Here is a 22612-nt window from a genome sequence, read left to right on the forward strand (position 1 = left end):
CAACCACTTTCATGTTTCAAATCCTTTGTGTACCTAATTCTTTGAAGAGTATAAGTTTGGGCCCCATGAACTATGTTTTGATTGCTATTCAACATGATATCAATAGCAAGAACAGGGTAATGAGAAAAACAGACTAATTTCAAAACTTCATTTTGAATTATTTGAAAAATCAAACATGACATTCTCAAGAATTTAAATTTTGGTAATTAACATGTGTTAAAATTATGTTCAAACCTCAAATGCTCCAAAACCATCCAAATCTCTTTTGATGACAGAAAACTTACAAACGTTTTAGCTTGTTTCCTTAAAGCAATCTTTGCTACCATCCAAATCTATTTTAATGACCAAAAACTCACAAATGCCTTAATTCATTTCTCTAAAGCAATCCTTGCTCCACGTCGTGGGACACATGGCCATAAAGAAACCAGTTTTTCATTGCCTAAGGCAAGTTTTTTATATCGAAATCTTTTTATTTTACGAAAAATTGAACAATTTGAAACCAAAATGAGACTTCTTATAATGCACATCAAGTCAAAACTTGAGATATTTCATATAGCATGTTTTCTTTATGAACCCTCATTTGAGTGACAAACAAATTGAGGCATCTCTTACAAAAAAAAAAAAAGACAAGATTGTTGATGGTTATATTATGCACTCAAAATATTCAAATTAAAAAAATAAAAAAGTCTAAAATTAAAAAATTAAAAATTAAAAAAAAAGTGAAAAAATCATGTTTTCTTCATTTCACAAGTATCAGTCCTTCAGTTCAAGTGATTGTATTTGAAATGATAAATGATCATCTCTTGCTATCATTCATGAATAGAAAAAAATTATCCTCTTTGTTGCCCTTTTGAGCCTCTCAAAGTATTTTCTTCAAAATAAACCTTGATCAAGGATTATTCTCCATACTAGAGGTAAAAAAACTACATGTTTGAGATTTAGGCACAGTAATATCTTATTACAAGGAAAGAATACCTTTTTTTAAAAAGGCAAACATCTTGAGTTTTAAATTAAAAAAAAAATGGAAAATTGAAAAGGTAAAAAAAATGATGAAAGTGAAATAATGATATAAAAGCTTTAACAAAGATAAGATAAATATCTAAAAAGAAATCCTCAATAGGCTGTGAATGATCCATGGTTTTATTTCATAACCTTGAACCCCTGGCCTATATTACATATCCTGAAAAGTTTATTATGATCAAACATAGATGTTTGAATGGAAGAGCTTAGTTCTTGGAATGTACGTACCAATTGTAAACATGTGAGATCTTATTTTCTCTTTCGATGTTGGGAACTTTTGTGTTATGTGAATCAGTTCTTGTTGTGAAATTTGTGAATGTTAGAGTGTATGATGGAACCATCGAAAAAAAAGTAAAAAAAATAAAGAAAAGAACAAATAATGAAGCTTTAGTATAAAAACCTTAAAAGAACAATCTAGATAAAAAATAACTATTTTGATGTCACATGAGATTCTTAAATAAGGAGTTTCCAATATTCTAACAAAAAAAAAAAAGATTGTGAAAGAAGTATCAATAACGATGGAAGACTTTTGAAGATCAATACCAGATTTTAAATCTCTAAGAAAATTGAAAACTCGAAATCCAAACGTTCGTTTCTTCTTTCATAGTCATTAAAACTTTGCACATTACCTGAAAAATGAATGATAATTTTGGCATATATCAAAGTATCCTGTTAAGAAATTGAGATAGTGTCAAATCATGTTTGGTTTCCAAGGAAGAAAAATATTTTGAAAAAATTATTTCATTTGTGAACCTAGATAAAGGAATAACCCCTTTCTTGTTGAACTGTGATCTTGGTAAAACCTCTTTCACTATAAAAAAAAATTGTTAATCGACCCTATTCTTGGATATTTCTAATAATTATCATCAATTTTCAAAAAATTTAAAATTTACATAGTTATAGAATACATTATGTGGAGCAATTTTGTAATTATGTTGAAAAAGTTTGAACAAATTCATTAGCAATTTGAACAAAATACTGAGATCACTTTTTAGTGAAGAGTAAAATTTTGAATGGCGAGATTTGAACAAAGATCTTTTTTTGAAAAATGAAAAACAAAAATCTTTGTACTTGCATTATGGTAATCAATCTTTTGCATTTACATTTTGGAAAAGACATATGCTTTTGCATCTTGGAAATGACATCTACATTTGCATTTTTATATGCTGCATTTGCATATCTACATGTTGCATTTACATCCTGAAAAGATATTCACCTTTGCTTAAAGACATTTGCATGGCATTGGGCATCTACATGGAAAAGACATTGGCATTCTACTCAGCGGTAATATCCAATAATCCAAGTCTAGATTTCATTAAAATTTCTTTAATGGCAATACCCAAAGACATTTGTATTTTTTGATGGTGATATCTAAAATTATTTTGCATTCTTTCGATGGTGATATCTGAGGTTCTTTGATGGCAATATTAGGAAACATTTGCATTTTTTGGTAATGATATCCAAAATCATTTTACATTCTCTCAATGGTGATATTCAAGGTCTTTTTGATGGTGATATTCGAAACCATTTTGCATTCTTTCAGTAGTGACATCTGAAATTCCTTTGGTGTTGATATATGAAGACATTTTCATTTTTCGATGATGATATCAAAATCATTTTGCATTCTCTCGATAGTGATATCTAAGGTCTTTTTAGTGATTGTATTCAAAATCATTTTGTATTATTTTTTATGGTGATATCCAAGGTTTCTTTAGTAGCAATATCCAAAGACATTTACATTTCTTCGATGGTGAAATCCAAGCTTTCTTTAATATGAATCTCCAAGACTTTTGATGTGACTCATGATGTGAATTTTGGAAACTTTTCAATGTGAATTCTAAACTCTCAATACAAATCTAAAAGACTTTTTAGTGCAAATCTAGAAGATTTATAGTGTGAATCTTGACATAAATCTCAAGAACCTTTAAGTGTGAATCCTAAATCTTTAATGCAAATATTTGAATGAACCTTTAATCTCATTCAGATAAGATCTTTAAGCTTTTTTCAAGATAAAAATTTTAAAGTTATCGAGCCTTTGATGAGAGAAACTTTTTCAAATTTTACAAAATTTTGAGTATTTGTTTAAAAGAGCTTTTTTCAAATGAAAATTATAAAGTTGTTGAGCTTTTGGTGAGATAAGTTTTTTCAAAATTTTAAAGTTGTCCAACCTTTGTTTAAAAGACCTTTTCAAATTTTTAAAATTATTGAGTTTTTGTTTAAAAGAGTTCTTTTTAGATGAAAATTTAAAGTTGTCAAGCCGTTGTTTAAATGAGGTTTTTTTTTTATTTTTAAAGTTATGGAACTTTTATTTGGAGGAGCATTTATTATTAAGATTCATAATTTTTTCAAGCTGAATCTATTTTAATGTTAAGATTTATAAGACCTTCTACCATAATCTCTAAGACCTCCACACATAATCTTCAAATCCTCTAGGCAATATTCGTAAGTACTTATGGCAAAATATTTTAAATTCTTAAAATTGTGGAGCTTTTAATAAAAGGAACATTTAGATTTATTTTCTTAAAATTATGGTGCATTCATAAATGTAAAGATTTGTATGACCTCTAAACATAATCTCCAAGTCATTTGAGCAAAATTCATAAGTCCTCAAGGCATAATATTTTAAATTCTTAAAGTTGTGGAACCTCTGATGAGAGGAACATTTAAATTTATTTTCTTGAAGTTGTCGAATCTCTGATGAAAATAATAGTTAGATTTATTTTTAAAAGTTGCGAAGCCTTTGATAAGAAAAGTTTTCATTTTAATTCATTTTTAAAAAATTGTGGAGCATGAGAGGAGTTTTTATTTGAATTTATTTCTAAAAGTTATGGAATAGTTTTCTTTCAAATTAGTTGAGCCAGCCCTTAAAAAAAATGAACAAACTAAAAAAAATTATACAAAATAAAAAAAAAAGGAAAAAAAAAACTTTTGAACGTGTAGATTTATGTGTTTATGGTTTTTTTTCATCTTATTTTGTTTGTGTTTGATAATGTTTTGTTTTGTTTTTGTTTGATGCTATTTTTGTTTGAGTTTTATCAAAATAGGTTAATTGATTTGCATAGACAAAATTGTTATTTTTTATCTTTACTTTATTCTTGATTCTCCATAATGTGCAAAAAGTGATAACTGTAAAAACCTAATTTTATTTAGGTTGATTAAAATGAATATTGAATTTCATTTGCAATTTTGGCATGTCCAATTTGAACTTTTTCAAACTTGTTGATCATGTTTATTACATATTAGGTTTAATTATTATATTTATTATTATTTATTAAAAACATTTTGGATGGCACCATGCTATCTATAGCCATCCTACCTTCCAATTTCCATCACCATAATAGTCGAAATTACATCTTAATTTTTGGGATTGATGTTATTGAATGACTAGCTTTAAACCCATTTGAAATCAACAAGGAAAAATGGGAGGATGGAGAAAAAAACACAAGGAAAAGGGAACACACGATTAGAGGGGAAGGCAAAATTTAGAACGAAAAATGAGGCAAATATCCCTTTTACCCAGTACTAAAATCACCAAACCCCAAACCGATCCAAGACCTCCACCAACCCCACCATGACCATACACCAAAACTAAAATTTTATAGTCGCATTCACCATAATTGAGACCATTAGTTTTCACCAAACAATCTTCTACCATCATCATACACCATAATACCAAAATTGATCTAAGACCACCACCGCTAGTCTTTAACAACCCAGCCAAAAACTTCTCGTACCGTGGCCATCACCAAACATCAAAATAGCCATCGCCACCTTTCACCCTGTTGCACCATCATCACCCACAAACACCGTAAAGAAAAATCAATCCCCTTCATCCACCGAAACCACTTACTAACCATAAAAAAAAAACTACAAAAAACCATAAACCCATTCAACCTCCCCAATAACCATCTAATGCCAACGATACCTAAAAAAAAAAACAAAACTCCATAATCATTTTAGTAAGAAACCCAGTCATAGTAGAAAAATAGCAAAACAAGATATAGAAAATAAGAAAATCAATTCATCGTAGGGAAGCCAAAAGTAAAAAACAAAACAAAACAAAAAGAAGTTAGCGTGAAACAAAGAAAAGAATATGTGGTATTTAGGTTTTTAGTCTAAGGAGTTTTAGGGAGATTTGAAAATCCATTTTTGGAGGAGAGGTAGATCATGGTTTAAGGGACAACATAGTTGAAGCTCATGGCGTTTAGTGTGGCGAAAGTAGGTGTTTTAGGTTATTTTAAAGGTAACTTTGAAGATAGATCTAGGATTATGAAGGTTGATTCTAAAAAATCTCAGGTCGAATCTGTAATGAGGTTATTAAAATGAGCAAATGGTGAAAATTTGAAGGCCAAAAGGTGCTAACCGATGGCAATGTGGTGACAGAGCAGCAATCAACCATCTAGAGCTGGGATGAAGAAGGGATCGGTTATTTGCTGCTTTAAGGAGACTTTTTTTTATTTAATGAGAGAAAAAATTGAAACAAAAAAAGAGTTAGTTTTATAAAGTTAAAAAGAAAGAGAGAGAGAATAAGAAGAAGAAGCTTTCGGGTTAGTTCAACTCGACCCAACCAAGATTAACCCACGCCCAACATTGTTGTCCTAGTTTGTGACCCGCGAATTTGGCCTAGCCCATTGGTAGCAAACCTGACTTCAAGCCATTTTTTAGATCTTTGTTTTTGGCTCAACACTAAAGCAAAGTAAGGTATAATAACTAATTCTTTTAGGCTATTTTATTATGCACGTTTATCTACCCATTTTTGTATGCATGCATGTTAAAACAATTTTTACTTCGTGAAAGTAATTTTAAGAAATAAATTAATTAATGGATTGTTATGATATTTTAATATGAATAAAATAAATGTGAATTTCTAATGATGGGATTTTAGAGAAGCATAAGTAGTAATTCTCAAAAGATCTCTAGGTAAAAAGATTTTTTAAAATATTATCAAAGTATTGGAGTATTTAGAACAATTTTCAATACAAAATTTTGGTTTACTTTACTTAAAAATTGATTTGTGTATACACAATAATTTCAAAAATAAATGAAAATCTTCAAGGATGAAATTTTAAAGAAATTCAAGTAGTAATTCTTTAGGAGTATCTAGGTAAGAAATTTTTTTTAAAATGTCACCAAAATATTGGAACATTTAAAATAATTTTCAATAAATATTTTCGTTTTATCTTTGAATAAAAAATAAATTTTTATATATTCGAGATAAATTATAAGTATTATTTTATTATACACTTTTTAAATATTAATTTTGAAGATAAATAAAAACTGTCGAGGATGAGATTTTTGAAAAATATGAGTAGTGATTCTTAAAAGATCCTTATGTGAGAAGGTTCCTCTAAATATTGCTAAAAGTACTGGAATTTGTTTTGAAAATTTTTTATATACAATGTTCTTATTTATTTTTCAAGCAAAATATTAAAAAAAATAAAAAACAAAAAGATGTTTTTTTTCAATAAAAAATTTAAAAAATTATTTTTAAATATAAAGAATAAAACCACTTTTGTCATGATTAAAAGACAACACGTGATTAATATGTATCATTTTTAAAACGAACATTGTGGAAATGCTAATCTTTCCCTACGTGTAACAATACTCCTAAACTCGATTTTGTTTTTCGTAGATAAAAAATTATCTTTTTAATAAGTTTTAATTAACTTTAATATTTTATTAAAAAGATAAATATTTTAGGTAACTAATCGCACTTAATCAAAAAAGATTGATGGTGATTCCTCCTGTTTTGAGATTTTAAAAATTTTCATCTAGCAGTCCTTAAAATCATTACGTCACATTTTTATTAGTTTTTTCTTTTTAATAATTTTCCTTTTTTTTTAGGAAAACACTACCATTATCTATTCCATTTAACTATTCTTCTATTTTTTAAGAAAAACATTCCCATTACTTATTCTCATATTTTCTAAGGAAACATTCCAAAATTTGCTCCTTTTGATAATTATTCTATTTTTTTATGGAAACACTTTCATTAGTTGTGTTCCTTTTGATATTTCTTCTATTTCTTTAGGAAACCACTCTTATTACTTATTCCTTTTGATAATTCTACCTTTTTTTTAGGGAAACACTCTCATTCGTATTTTTTTTAATTCTTTTAATTTTTTTTATGGAAATGCACCTGTCTAATAGATAATTTTTTCCATGAAATTTGCTTATTTTATCCACGAAACATTAATTGATTTATACCAAACAATTTCCATGCAGGTAGCAATAAATCCACACATATGCAGTCATAAAAAATATATATACTTTTTTTCTTTTCATGAAACTTACATCATACATCCTTAAATTATGAGAATAAATATAACTTATATTTTACTTTTACTATTCAAGGAAATTGTATTAGTGCATGAGAGCTTTTTATACTAAAAATTCTCATGTAAGAAGTAAAATGTAGATACTTGATTTTGGTTACTAATATTTTATTCTTTTACATTTTTCTAAAGTTATTAAAGTTGAAGATAAGTCAGAACATGTGGTAAGATTATTTCAGTGAAAGTTATTTTACAGAATAATTATTCATGGAACAACTGTTTACAGAATAGCTATTGAAAGAATAACTCCTTCACGGAACAACACCAACATTTTTATCAAAAACTCTTTTATCAAAAGTTGCTTCACTAAGAGTTATTTTATAAAATATGCTTTACCGAATAAAGAAATGAAAATAACCTTGGAGTATGACAGGGTTATTGGGTTAATGCCATTATTGGGATGTTTCGAAGAGTATGACTTGGTGGATTAGATAATAAGATAGTTAAGAGGTCTCCTTTTAACCTTTTTTTTGAAGCATGAGTGTTTCTCCCTTTCTTTTAGAATAGATAGTGAACATAGAAGTTTACTATACTTATCCCAAAAAGCTAATTAAACTCTCATTAACCAATATATTAATACTTTTTGTAATAGTCAATTCTCTCATTATTCGTTATTAGTCTCATTTAATACATTAACATCTTTTATAACTATCAATTTTATTATTATTACTATTCAATACTCGATATATGTAACTCTTGTTCTTAAAACCTATAAATAGAAGTTTTCAGAATTTATTTTAAGAGACCTTTTAGAGACTTTGACAAGTTCACTCAACTCTCGCAAATTCTCTCTTCCTAAATTTTTTTTTAGTCTTATTCGTTTTCCTACTTAGCTTTACTTCAATAGAAACCACCATCTGTTATTGTAATCAATACTTCAAGGTTTGCTCGAGTGTTCCTCTCCGCTATCTCCTTACATATTCCATTCTACTTATTTGCAATGCTTTCTCACCTTACAAAAAGACCCCTTTAACACTTCTAAATAAGAAGAAGCTTCTGTTTGCACTGAAGGGATAATGGACAGTGCTCGCCTTTGACGCAACTGGATCTACAATTTCTTAAAGCTATTTTTTGATTTTTTTTTTTTTTTTGATTCACTGATTCTTTCATGTCTCTAAGGCAACCAATTAAGCTAAATCCATGAGCATTAAACATGGAAAGGTGTATATGAGCTAATCAACAGCCTGCAATCATTGTTACAGGTTAAATTTAATTCCCTCCCTTTTCCCTTCTGGTTTCTTTCATTTACAAAATTTTAACTGTAATGCTATATTAACTTGGATTTTTTTTGGGCGTCTCGAGTTATATTTATCATTTGTAATAATTAATTAACAAAGCTAAAACATAACTTTAATAAAATGGCATTTTATAGATCATTATGGTAATTGCTGATGTAAGGAGATCATTATGGTAATAGCTGATGGTCACTTCATCTATGGTTTTTTTTTTTTAACTATTATCTTGGTGCTAATATCATATATATGCAAATCCATTAAATGCACATCTCAAACTGACTCATTAAGCAACTCTGACAGTCGATTAAGTTGATTACTTCATTTGAAGTTTTGAGCTATGTTATCTATCCTTCGGCTTTCGCCAAAATTATTTTTTCAAATTTTCACACCAATTTTCTGTTTTTGTCAGAATTGTATCCTTTACTTCGTAGTTGTACACCCACGAGCAATGTGATCCTTCAACTGTTTTGAACAAGATTATTAATGTTCTACCAGATAATATTTTAATTTTTTTAAATGATATATGTTGATACAAATTATTTTCGCATATAATTTCGGTTTTTTTAATTTAGTATAAATATATTTATAAATATACATAAATTTGTATGTAATAATAATACTAATAATTTATAAAATAAATGAGAATATTTTTAAAGATCAAATAAATAAATTTAAAAGTATAAAAAATAACATAATCAATTTATTATGATTTTTTAAACATTTAATCTAATAATATAATATTTAAATAAATATTTTTTTTCATATAAATATTAAGATAAAAGAAAAAGATAAAAAAATAACCTTGATTTTTTTATTATTAAACTTTAGAGATGGAGTATGATTGTTTTTTAAAAGATATTGAAATATTTATGAATTTTAAATTAAAAAATAAAATATAAAAAAAAATGAATTACAGTCAAAAATAGGAAAATCCAAGTTTCAAAGGTTATTATGTTAATTAGTTTTATTTTTATTAAGTTAAAAATAATTAAATAATAAAAGATAAGTTAAAAATAATAAAATATATATTATATTCACGTATCGGTCAAAATGAATTAATTTATTAAAATTCATTGAAACTAACCGAAATCAATGAAAATAATAGGCTTTATTTAGTACCAAATTTAATATGAAAAATCATGTATCATGTTTTTGTATAACAAAAACGTACTGACTAAAAAATTGGTATCAAAATAAAATTAACAACATTGATTATAAACACAACAAAATTGTGATGTGCTAAAAACTTAAGGTTGGTAACTCATGCATTAGATACTCTCACCATCCAAATCCAACTATAAATAGTCTAAAATCCCAATGAATAACGCACGAAATTGAGAAAGAAAATTAGCCAAAGATTTAGAAAAGATAAAATTAGTCATGGAAATTGTCAAGTCACTGGTATCTCTCATTTCGCAACATGCAGCTGCAGCACTACTTCTGTTGCTGGCTGTAGCAGCAGTGCAAACCCAAACGGCTAAGGCACAGAGCTGCACAATTGAGCTCACCAACCTGAATGTGTGCGCACCTTTTGTGGTGCCTGGTGCCACTAACACCAATCCTAGTCCCGACTGCTGTGGTGCACTCCAGTCTGTGCAGCATGACTGCCTCTGCAGCACTCTCAGGATTGCTTCTCAACTCCCTTCTCAATGCAATCTGCCATCTCTCAATTGCGGAAACTGATGGTAAGTTATCTGTTTACCTTAATCCCCTCTTTCATTTTTTTTTCTTTTCTTGTATTTTTTTTCTTCAAATTTCTCATAATTAGATAACATTTCTTGACTCTATATGCAGAAATGCAAATTCGTGCTAGATGGTGATGCAAGAGTGGTGCAAGTGGCTAAAAAATAAGGCTGGAGTTCTATCATCTTGTTTTTTTTTAATAATGTGTATCCCATCTGTGACCAAGCAATGCTAAAGAGATCACAAAGAACTTATTATTAAGAAATAAAAATATCATTCTAATTAAGGAAAACAAAGAGAAGCAATTTTCCTTTGCTTTTTGTTTTTTCTTTTTTTCACAAAGTTAATCCTTCCATTTATCTAAAGAAGCAAGAAAAACCTGCTAGGCCTACAACTACAACTAATTCTTTCAAATTAGCAAAAGGAAGCCTAAAGCTTAACACATTACGACGGAGCATCAACTCAAATCATGGGACAAAATCTGTGTCTCTGGATTTGGGTTACTCTGTCGATTGTACTCTCAACCTGTCACCAACATCTCAGACAGACTAAGAGCTAGCTAATGCAATCACAGATAATTTAAATGTTGATATCAAATCTAGCCTTTTATCCCTTAAAATTGCCACAAAAGCTTTGAATTGTCCAGAGTTTGAATCCATCCAAAGAACCATATCTTCATTTCCTGCTGCAGCACACATGGTGATACTTATTGCTCTCGGGGTATCAGCTAGTTCATTTCCTCATTTGATATTGCCAGTCACCTTCACCTACAACAGCAGCCACTCTTGCAATCTCTGGTATATTATATGGCAAAATGAAAGATTATTCTCCTAACATATCAATGCACTAAAGAGCCATGCGGATGCTCCTTTTCCCATTATCAAATGCAATTTTTCATAAGAGGCCCGCAATTTCTCAAAATTTTAGAATCTTTCTTTGACTCCAATTAGCATTATTTCTAAAACGGAAATTCGTTTCGGAATAAGACATTTTTAGAGGGTTTGCTTTTGCTAAGAGGCCATTTGAATGTGATAAGATTAGCTTCTATAAATTTAAAAATAGCAGTAGAGGTAACATAGTTACAATAAGATTAAAAGAAATGATGTGATATGTATTTAAATATTAAAGTTGCAGTACTAAAAAGATGAATTGTAATGAAAAAAATATTAAATTAAAAATTATTATAACAAAAAATTTTAATTATTTAATATTTATAAAAGTGTTAAATAATTAAAATTTTTTAAATTATTTTTATATTAAATAATAATTTTATTAATAAATAATTAAAAATAATAAAAAATATATATCAAATAATTTTTTTACTACACTAAAAATAAAAAATCATTTCATAATTTTTAAATAAAAATTAAATCATATAAATATTTTATATTTACAATATCATTTAAAAAGCAAAATAGAAAATAAAATGAACGGTAAGCCACTAAAGTTCCATTTAAATAAGTGATGAAATTGATTACATAGAGATTAAAATTAATAATAATTATTATTTTAGTTACAATAAAAAAAATTATTATAATTATGATTAAAAAAAATTTAATAAAAAATTTATACTAATTTAATTTCACTAAAATTTATATTTAAATTTAGCTAAAAATAAAATAAATTTAATCACACCACTGAAAATACCGTGAATCCAAACTGAAACTAAATCAAAACTGGCCGGTGGCAAAAAAGCCGTCATTTGTGTTGCACTATATTCACCCGAACGGGTGTCCGGTGCGGTTGGCACAATTTACCTGTTTGTTTGCATTGAAATGAGGCTCAAGCCAGCCAAAGTTAAAAGATATAATTGGGCCGGCTAAAAATTAGTAAAGTGTGTAGACCTAAACCCAATATCCTTATTGCACAGTGCCCTTCAGGCGACCGACTTGTCCTCGTTTCTCTCTTCAAACCCGACATTTCCTCTCTGTGAAAAACGACGACAGCCCAGCGACACCCAGGTCAGTTTTTCTTCTCTGCCCTTCCTTGTCTTCTATTATTCCTCTTTCTATCCATCACGGACACCCCGCCGGTACTCAGGGGAAAGGAGGGCTGTGGCGACTCCTTGCTTCACAGTTTGTTACTGGTTAACTTGTTTTCTTTTTCTTATTCTTTTTATAATTTTTCCCGAGAGAAGCGTTATTTGTTTATCTACCCAATTTCAGCTACGAAAAATGTCAATTCATTCAGTTACTTGAAATTTTTTTATTTAGTTTTTTTTTTTGGCTTGAATTTCTATTTAAGGAAGTTCTTTCTTCCTGGTTACCATGTTCGGATTGTAGTTGGGAAACTCAGAAATGTTTTTCTGACTTTAATTTCAATTAGTGAACTTTGGCAATTTTTGAGCAGATTTCCTTTTCTTTGATAAATATAAATGTAATGTTGAAGTTCAACTCATATTATTCAATTGATAATTGCTTCCAAAAGCTTTTATGGCTTAAACTGAATTTCTCCTATTGGTGGCTCAAAAAGAAACTGTAGAGTTTGCTTACATTTTGCCAAGATAGTTTGATAAACATACTTTTCTCTTTGTTCTGTAGGAGTTCTGTTGTTCTTCTGCCTTGTTCATGTCAAGGCATTTAGTTTCACTATGCTCTCTTTTGTTTATCACAGTGTAAAGAATGTTGTTTTCTCCTCTTTTCCTCTTCTGATACAGTGATACTCATGCTTCCTTTTTAATGAAGGTCAATGAATAGGGATGATGATGATGATTTGGGTGGCCCTCATGATGAGGACCGGGATAATAGAGCTCAAACATCCGACAAATTGGACCTGAATTTAGAGCAGGACTGTTGCAGCCCAAAAGTGAACCATGTCAACGCAGCTCATTCCGGTCTTCCGTCAACAAGTGAAACTAATGCAGATGGGGTACTAAGAGTTGGAATAGAATTTGAATCTGATGAGCATGCCTACAGATTTTACAATAAATATGCTAGGATGTTAGGTTTTAGCGTTCGGAAAGATTGGGTAAACAGGAGTAAGATACATGGTCAGGTGGTTTCTAGAAAGTTTACATGTTCCAAAGAAGGTTATAGGCGGAAAGATCAAAGAGATGTTAATGTAAAGAAGCATCGAAAGGAAACAAGAACTGGTTGCTTGGCACATATGATCATTACTCGTCAACCTAATGGTAAATATCGGGTTAGTCATTTTGAAGCAAACCACAATCATGACAATATAAATCCTAATAATGGACGAACATTACAATTACAGAAGGAACTATGCTTTGCTCAAGCTTCTGAAGCTGATCAGCCCAACAATTTAGAAGCACAAAACCCAGCCTTTGATTTGATGAGTAAAAAATTTTTAGTGCGTGAATCTGTTGATTGCCTTGATGTTGATTATGACAATCACCTAAGTTCTGAAAGGGTGAGAGATATGAAGGAGGGAGAGGCAGGTCGTTTGTTGCATTATTTTCAGAGGCAGCACTTTGAAAATCCATCATTCTTTTATGCAATACAGCTTGATATGAATGATAAGGTAAGCAACATATTTTGGGCTGATGATAATATGGTTGTGGACTACAATTATTTTGGTGATGTGGTTCTTTTTGACACAAGATGTCGAACAAACAAAGACTATAAGCCTTTTGTACAGTTTATAGGTTTGAACCATCATAATCAAGTTGTGATCTTTGCTGCAGCACTTCTATACGATGATACTGTTGAATCTCTTAAGTGGTTGTTTCATACATTTTTAGAAGCAATGTCTGGGAAGAAGCCAAAGGTCATTCTCACTGATCAAGATACAACAGTTGTTGAAGCAATCAGTTCAGTCCTACCAGAATCAAGTCACCGAATATGTGTATGGCAGATGCACCAGAATGCCCTTAAACACCTTAGCAACATACTGAAGGATGCTAAAGCCTTTGCCAATGATTTTAGAAGTTGCATTTATGATCACAAGGATGAGGATGACTTCATTCATGCTTGGGAGGCTATGCTGGACAATTATAACCTAAAGCAAAACGAGTGGCTGAGGTGGATGTATCGAGAAAGGGAGAAATGGGCTGTGGTGTACGGCAAGAATACATTTTTTATTGACATGAAACACTCACATTTAGGTGAGAGTTTATCTAACAAGTTGAGAAGTTATCTCAACTCTGACCAGGATTTGCTTCAATTTTTCAAGCACTTTGAGAGGGTGGTAGATGAGCAACGCTACAAAGAAATTGAAGCTACTGATGTAATGAGCCACTGCAAGCCAAAATTGATGGGGAATGTGATTTTGTTAAAGCATGCAAGTGAAGTCTATACACCAAAGGCATTTGAAGTGTTTCAGCTTGAGTATGAAAAGTGTTTAAATGTTGTTGCTAATCAGTGTAGTCAAAATGGATGTTTATCTGAATACAAAGTTAATACTTTTGGAAAAAGTCAAGAATATACTGTTACATTTGATTGTTCAGATGATACAGTCATTTGCAGTTGTATGAAGTTTGAATATGTTGGATTTCTTTGTAGTCATGCATTGAGAGTGCTTGATTATAGGAATATAAAGGTGGTCCCATCCCGATATATGTTAAGGAGATGGACAAAAGATGCGAGGATTGGATGTGCACAAGAGGATAGTGATTTCATCATACAAGAACATCATAAGTTGGTTGTAGCAAGACGATATAGAGATATTTGTCATAGCATACTCAATATATCTGCCAGAGCAGCTGAATCTGATGATGCATTCCAGTTTGCTTCAAGGCAACTCAATGAAGTAATTGAAGAGGTGGAGAGGATCTTGGCAGTAAAAGCTGAGAAAGCTCAAGTTATTGCCTCGAGTAGCAGTGCTGCAAATGCTTCCGGTAGTGAAAATGAGGAGATTTTTCTGGATGGAAATGCCATTGAGGATCAACATGAGAGTGGCAGAGCAGAGAGTAAAATGGAAAATGAAACTTTTGTGCCACATAGACGAAAACAGAAAATTGATTTGGGGAGAGGCTCCAACACCAAAAGCAATCAGAATGAACGATCAAACTCACCAAAGACAATTACCTCCATTTCAAGTGCCTCACCAGCATACGTTTCACCTCAAGCCTCTGGCCTAGCTCCTGTTATGCAGGTGATCTTTGGCTTACCTAGTTAAATACCGTTTAGAAGTGGTTATGTTTACTCATCTTCTACGATTAAATTTATTAAATCTTTGAACAATACCTTGCACAGGGTTTATTCAACTTTGAAGCGACTCAGGTTGTCCAGTGCATATACCAACAGCCTAATTTGGTTATGGACCAACAGCCCAATGCTGAAATGTACCAACAACCTAACTTCTATACTGACCAACATGACTCACCAAGCCAAACCCAATTACTCCAGGTAATATTATGCTTTACTTTGTGATGCACTCTGAAACATGTGCTTAGTGTGTGATAGACAAGGAGGACATTGTCCATGCAGAACCTTTAATTCGTAGCACATACCATGATTCTGTCTCAGGCAGCACCCAGCTGAGGCAGGTAAAATGCAACTAACTAGGGACGAAAACAATGGCCGTAATTTTGGCTGATTATTTGTCATCTTGATCAAACTCCATATCTGGATGCCAATTAATCTGCTGTGTTGTTTGCCACTTGCAGGCTATGGAACTTGACATCCGACCTCCACATTCATCATCATTTTTACATTATGATCACAGATACAGAGCTTCTGACACTCCATTTCTTGGGCCCAAGTAAAGGGGAAGAATATGACATGTTCTTCTATCTTGTCAATATATTTGTTTTTGTACAGTTCTGAAATGTTTAGGAATTTTTTCACCTAATTAATAAGCTACAAAGTTTTTTTTTTTTTTTTACGTGCACCTTATTCTCAATGGTGCAGAATAATGCAATCCCATGTATTCTGCTCCTTATTCCTTTTCTTGATGGATCAATGATTAAGAATTACTTAATAGAAGTTGTGAAAATTTCGCTTGTGATGCGCGTTTGACATTAAATGGTTCAAGATGAGTTTTTATTTATAGACAGGATAAAAGTTGTGTTGTAAAAAGGGTTTTTTTTTTTTTTCCTAAAGAAGAATAATTTAAAATCTTTATTCCCTAATGGGGGTTGTTTTAAACTTATTTTCCTTTATCAGATATTTTAAGCCACATACCATGCAGTGTCATTTTTTTTTAATTTCTTATTTTTCTAAATGTATGTACTTTTTTTTTTTGGCTTTTTGTTCATAAGTTTAATTCTCTTTTTTTTTAAAAAAAAAAACCAAGTTTAATTCTCTTTAAATTAAAAAATTAGGGTCTCATGCAGCATTCTAAGTTAAAATCTTTTTAAAATAATATTATAAAAATTAAAATTTTTAAAATTAAAAAATACAGGAATTTATGATATATTTTGATCAATTATTCACGGAAAGTCAGATTTGGTGTCTTTGTCTGTAATATACGTGTAAAAACTGATTAAACTAGTGTGTATGCCATTCAAGTTTAGCTGCTTTTGGTTATTCACTTCGCAAAAAGGTTGATATGAATTCAGCACATTTCAGTTCAGCGACGCCCCGTTGAAAAGCACATTTCCGCAGGCGTCGATGAGATTGAGATGGCAAACCAAAGACAGCCTTGCTCACTCAAAAAAAGCAATCCCCGTTTCCAAAGGGATAAAATTTCACGCAGCCTCCAAGTGAGATCTCAATCACTGTCATGAATCAAGTCTTGAATACAACATACAGAGTAGCTGACACAAAAAAAGCAGCATTTCCCCTGATAAACCCCATTCGACCCTGTCCAAGACTGATTGAGTCAATGACAACGACAATGACGTAAGCCCCTATGTCATCCCCTCTGCTGATGCTAGGACCGTGAATGACCACAGTCCGTATTAGATTTCTGGTCCGTTTGATTTTCATTGGCTTCCCTTCCCAGGTCTTGATTCGAATTGATGGAAGAACGACCGTGATCGCAACTGCCAACAGATTAGATTCCTGATATTCTATTTTTGTTTGCACTGTATTTTCAACTTTTTTTTTATATTTATAACTTTTAACCGTAAGAACCAGCGGCGTTGCCACCGGTGGGGTCAATTGACTCCATGCAGCTTTTAAAACTAAATAATAGAGTTAATTATATTTTTTATATCTAAATTTTGAAATATATATAAATTGATATTTTTAATAAAAAAATTAACTTACACAATATTACTTTTTTTAATTTTACTTATTTTTTAACAATTAATTTCAATAAATTCAAGTGATTAAAAAGATAAGTAAAAATAAAAAAATAATTTAATCTCATTTTTTTTTGCATCTATTAAAATTAATTGTTAAAAAAAATGTAAAACAAAAAGAAATTGTATTGTATAAGTTGATCCCTCTTTAAAAAAAAGATATAAAATATATAATTTGTACTTTAAACTTTTAAATTATATATTATGTTAATCCAAACTTTAATTTGACTAATCATATCAGATTATATATGTTGTATTTAATAAATATTATCAAATTATATATTCATTATACATACTATTAATATATTTTTTCAATATAAATTAACAAACATATATTTTTATCTGAATTGTAAAAATTATCTAAGATTGGTCAATTATTATTTGTTGCATGGCATCCACATAACATCCATATGAGATTTTTATAAAATATTAGCACTTTTATCTAACAAATAACATACATATAATAAAATTATACTAATTAAATATTATATATACGAGTTAAATTAATAATATTTAAAAAATTAATATTAGAATTTTTATTAAGATAATACATTATTTGAAACTTTAAAATATAAATCTAACTAATATACACGTAATCAGTATAAAAAGTCAATATTTTTCTATACTGACATCATTAAAATTTCTTAAAATTTATTAAAAATTTAGATTAAAAAAACAAAATTTATCATTTTTACATTCATTTTAATTTGAAAAATCTAATAATTTTCTTTCACTGGTAACCTTGAAATTTTTTTAGCATGTATTTCTATAGATTTTTTGTTAATATTTTTAGTTTTATTTTACTTTTGATTTGTTATTTATTTTTTATTGAAATTCTCTTTTCACTTTGTTGTCATCACATTTTAATAACTACAAAATTTTCTATTTAATTATCTTTATAATAGATATTCTATATGAGTTTGATCCAATTTATATTTGATTTGTTATACTTAATATTTGATTTGGTCCAGTCCACTGCTATTTATGCAGTTATATATACATATGCCCATTCAAATTAACCCTTGCGCAAAACCCGTTCGCTTGTGCACTTGTGGAGACCAAAATGTTTTCTCTGCTATGCGTAGTAGTGCTTTTTCTAGGTATTGTGCATTGGATTTACAACTGGAGGAACCCAAGGTGCAATGGGAAGCTCCCACCTGGTTCCATGGGTTTACCAATTGTCGGAGAGTCATTTCAGTTCTTTGCTCCCTACACCACATCCGATGTTTCTCCTTTCATCAAAAAGAGAATGGACAGGTAAAATGCTAGAGAATGCATGTATAAATCATATCAACATGTGTGCTTCATTTAACATCATCTTAAATATTCTAGTTCTTTAAGTTCGACCTTCAGCAAACATATCAGTAAAAAATAATTCCGAAGGTTGGGGAGTGTATCTAAACGAATTCTTTTTGTTGTTTCCAGGAATGGTTCATTGTTTCGAACTAGCCTGGTTGGTTGGAAGATTGATGTTTCCACTGATCCTGACGTCAACCGCTTCATTTTCCAACAAGAAGGGAAATTGGTTCAAAGCTGGTACATGGACAGCTTTGATGATATCGTTGGGAAGGAAAATGTTCTCTCCAGTCATGGGTTTCTGCACAAGTACCTGAGAAATTTGGTTTTGAACCTTTTTGGATCAGAATGCCTGGAAGAAAGACTTCTTTCCGAAGTAGAGGAATTAACCAGCAAACATCTGCAGTTGTGGTCCTGCCAGGCTGGAGTGGAATTGAAACAGGCCATGTCAACTGTATAACTTTGCTCCCAAGATTATTTTATTAAACTCTACTTCCATGGAATTTCAACAGAGAAAACAAGAATCTATCACCAATCACATTTTATTAAATTAGCTAAAATGATGACAATATTTTTCCCTTGATTTACAGATGATATATAATTTTACTGTGAGGAAGATATTTAGTTGCAATGAGAAGAGGTCGGCTGAGAAGCTGAGAGAATGCTATTCTGCTTTCCTGTATGGTTTAATATCCTTTCCTCTAAACATTCCTGGAACTGCATACTGGAAATGTTTACAGGTACCATAACCATATTTTTTATCTGAAGTCAGAACCTTTAAAGAGGAAAGTCTACATTATTTAATCATTTATCTGACTATATATGTTGCATTTGCAATCATTTTCACTTTGAAAACGATGAGAGGGGCGCAACAAAGCAATGAAAGTACCGAAGAGTATGTTGGAGGAGAGGCGTGCATCACCAAAGAGAAAACAGGAAGATTTTCTTGATATGATAGTGGAAGAAATGAAGAAAGCTGAAACCATTCTATCAGAACAGACAGCCTTAGATTTACTATTTGCTCTTCCTTTTGCTGCTTTTGAATCTGCATCCTCGGCGGTTATATTAGCTCTTCAGTATCTTCGAAATAATCCTCTAGCGCTGGCAGAATTAACTGTAAGTCTTTCAGTGAATTGACACTCGCTGCTTATATTTGTTAACTCTCTTTAAATTGGCATGTCTCCTACCAGCAAGAACATGAAGCAATCTTGAGGGAAAGAGAAATGAAGGATTCTGGAATCACTTGGAAAGAATATAAATCTATGACTTTCACACATGTGGTGAGTTCAACATTTATATGACCTTCTTTTATGAACCATCTCCTCAAATATTCACAACTTTTCATCTGATCAGGTTATCAATGAAACCATCAGGCTAGGAAATATTGTCCCAGCAATTTTTAGGAAAGTGGTCAAAGATGTAGAAATAAAAGGTACGTTTAAATCAGCCAAACCAATTCATCTATGTTTTTGATAAATTCGATTTCAACTTGTTATATTTTGTCCAAATTGTGGCTCGTAGGTTATACAATTCCTGCAGGTTGGATTATTCTGGCTTGTATACCTGCTGTTCATTTGAACCCCACAAAATATGAGGATCCGCTAACTTTCGATCCATGGCGATGGAAGGTAATTTATTTGATTAGTTGTAAACTAATTTGAGACAACTTGTTTCAGTCTATTCGAAACTAATTACTAGGACAACAAAACAAGGGGCGAGAATTGAATGCAGGTTCGAAAATTTTTTATGGGCTTTGGTAGCGGCGCGAGACTTTGTACCGGAGCAGAATTTGTGAAGCTGCAAATGTCTATTTTTCTTCACCATTTGGTCACAAAATACAGGTAAGATGATTGATTTAAGACATGTACAGATGTTATTCCGTATTTAATCTTTCAAGAAAATATCAAATATATATTGTACAAATCGCTACTCCTTTAGTTGGATAGTGATCGAGGAAGGCGATGTTTTTAGACAGCCAGGGCAGGTGTTTCCGAAGGGTTTCCACATTCAAGTCTTGCAGAAAAATTCCTAGCAAAATGTCGCGGAATGGTGACAACAAACCTGGGAGAAGCCCAATATGTAACTAAGCCAGCCTTTGGTAAAGAACAGTCAAATAAGGTTGCTATATCGCAGGACCTCTGGCTGTAACCAATCCAAAAATTATTTGTCAAATAATGGGCTCGAAGCCTCAAAACCATTAGTATGTTGTTGCTCTTATTCTGCTGTCCCTGTTTTTGAAAAACTGAGCTGAAACTATCAGATAAACTAAAATTCCGAAATTTCTATTAGTGGCATGCATGCAACAGGTTTCAACAAAATCGGTCACAATTTCGTGTTTTATGCAGCGTCCTAATTATCAATCAGAATTCCACGTAGACTCCGAATTGGTTGGGTTCACCAGAAGTCCTGCCTTTCGCATTAAAAAGCGTAGGACCGACTCGCCAATTACCTAACAGCCTAACTCAATAGTGACATTTGGCCTTCCGCTAAACTTCTTTTGGTTTTTGCTTATCATTAGTTGCTTTAGTTTATCCCTTTTTACTTTTTCTTTTCGGGTACATTCATCCTCTTAAGTTGTTAACCTTTTATGTTTGTGTCAAAGGTCTCGTCAAATGTGCAATAATTCAGTTGTAGTAACGTTTATATAATTTGAAATCTGAAGTTTTGCTTTTTCTTTTCTTTTTCTCTTGTTCTTGCGTTGCTTTCTTCTAAGCTTTGAATTCAAAATATGGTTAATGCTCGGCAAAAGAAGATTTAGATAATTTTAAATGTGATATATTAATATGATTAAAAAAATAATATAAATATATTAAATTTTAATAAAAATTATATATGAATTTAATAAAAATAAAAAATTAGGTCAATATTAATTTAACATATTAATTTTTTATATTTTACATGTATATAATACAAATATTATACACATAAATGATCAAAGAAGACTTTTATATGCATTCTTGTTTTTATGCTTCACACTTCACTTTTTTTTCAAAAATTTTTATAATTGAAATTATTTAAATAGTGAAATTGTTTAAATACTCTTACCCACAAGTTATCGAAAATAAATTTTCGAAAAGTTCTATAATATTTTGAAACTCTATTTTTGAAAACTTATATAACTTTTCAAAAATCTATTTTTTGAAGATGAGATAGTAAAAATTTAAGAAAAATACAAAAAGAATTATTAAAAATTTTTATTAATTAGTGTAATGAAAAAATTATTATTGAAAAATAAAAAATTTTAACATTAGTAAAAAAATAAATTAATTTTATTATTTTGACCTTAGAGTAAAAATAAAATTTTATAAAATCCTAATTAAACATTTCACCTTTTAATGTTACAAGAAATGACGAAAAAACTATCAGGTCCAATCAACATCTCAAAATTAAAATTCTTAAAAATTATACAAGTAATATTACTTAATACTACATAATTTTTTCAAAATCTAATATATTAACCAGAGAAGCCTATCATGTTAAGTAAATGAATATACTTTTTCAAGAATTTCAGTTTAGTTAAAGTTATTATAAATTTTTAATAATTGATACCAAAAAAAAAAATGTTTATCAAAAAAATATGAATTTTAAATTTATAAAATTATCAAAATAGTAAAATTAACTTTTTTATTAAATTTAAAATTTGTGATTTTTTCTAATAATAAATTTTTTATTACACTAATTAATAAAAATTTTTAATAATTTTTTTTGTAATTTTCCTTAAACTTTCATTCTTTTTTTCTCCAAAAATTTATTTTTGAAATGTTATAAAATTTTTTAGATATGGATATATGAAAACTTATAAGAAAAGATAATTAAATAATTTTGCTTATAAAAATTTTTTTAAAAAAATTGTGGTATGAAGAAAAAAAAATGCATTTAGAACCTTTCATGATCAA

General features: G+C 30.0%; 2 protein-coding genes and 1 pseudogene across 5 annotated transcripts; all 3 read left to right on the top strand.

Annotated features, from left to right (window-relative positions):
- Positions 1-9970: 9970 nt before the first annotated feature.
- Positions 9971-10660, top strand: LOC111289668 (Bifunctional inhibitor/lipid-transfer protein/seed storage 2S albumin superfamily protein). The gene has a single exon (XM_022880909.2). It carries the CDS (start codon positions 9971-9973, stop codon positions 10271-10273), a length of 303 nt encoding a protein of 100 aa, XP_022736644.2. The 3' UTR covers positions 10274-10660.
- A 1311-nt stretch (positions 10661-11971) lies between these two features.
- Positions 11972-16180, top strand: LOC111291153 (protein FAR1-RELATED SEQUENCE 5-like). Of its 4 annotated transcripts, XR_016346439.1 has the most exons (5): positions 11972-12234; positions 12958-15325; positions 15427-15579; positions 15661-15719; positions 15840-16180. XR_016346439.1 is itself a non-coding variant. In XM_089768165.1 (4 exons), exons 2-4 carry the CDS (start codon positions 12962-12964, stop codon positions 15667-15669), a joined length of 2526 nt encoding a protein of 841 aa, XP_089624291.1. In that variant the 5' UTR covers positions 11972-12234; positions 12958-12961; the 3' UTR covers positions 15670-16180. The 4 variants fall into 4 exon arrangements, 2 of the variants coding, with proteins under 2 accessions (XP_089624291.1, XP_089624290.1); XM_089768165.1 differs by having other exon boundaries at positions 15661-16180; XR_016346438.1 differs by having other exon boundaries at positions 11974-12234; positions 15427-15719; positions 15840-15927.
- Positions 16181-18382: 2202 nt separating this feature from the next.
- LOC111291306 (cytochrome P450 87A3-like) lies at positions 18383-21050 on the top strand (annotated as a pseudogene).
- The last annotated feature ends 1562 nt before the right edge of the window (positions 21051-22612 follow it).

The sequence above is a fragment of the Durio zibethinus genome, chromosome 11 (genome assembly GCF_047325235.1).
Source record: "Durio zibethinus cultivar Kanyao isolate XHJ-2024 chromosome 11, ASM4732523v1, whole genome shotgun sequence".
In the NCBI taxonomy this organism is placed as follows: domain Eukaryota; kingdom Viridiplantae; phylum Streptophyta; class Magnoliopsida; order Malvales; family Malvaceae; genus Durio; species Durio zibethinus.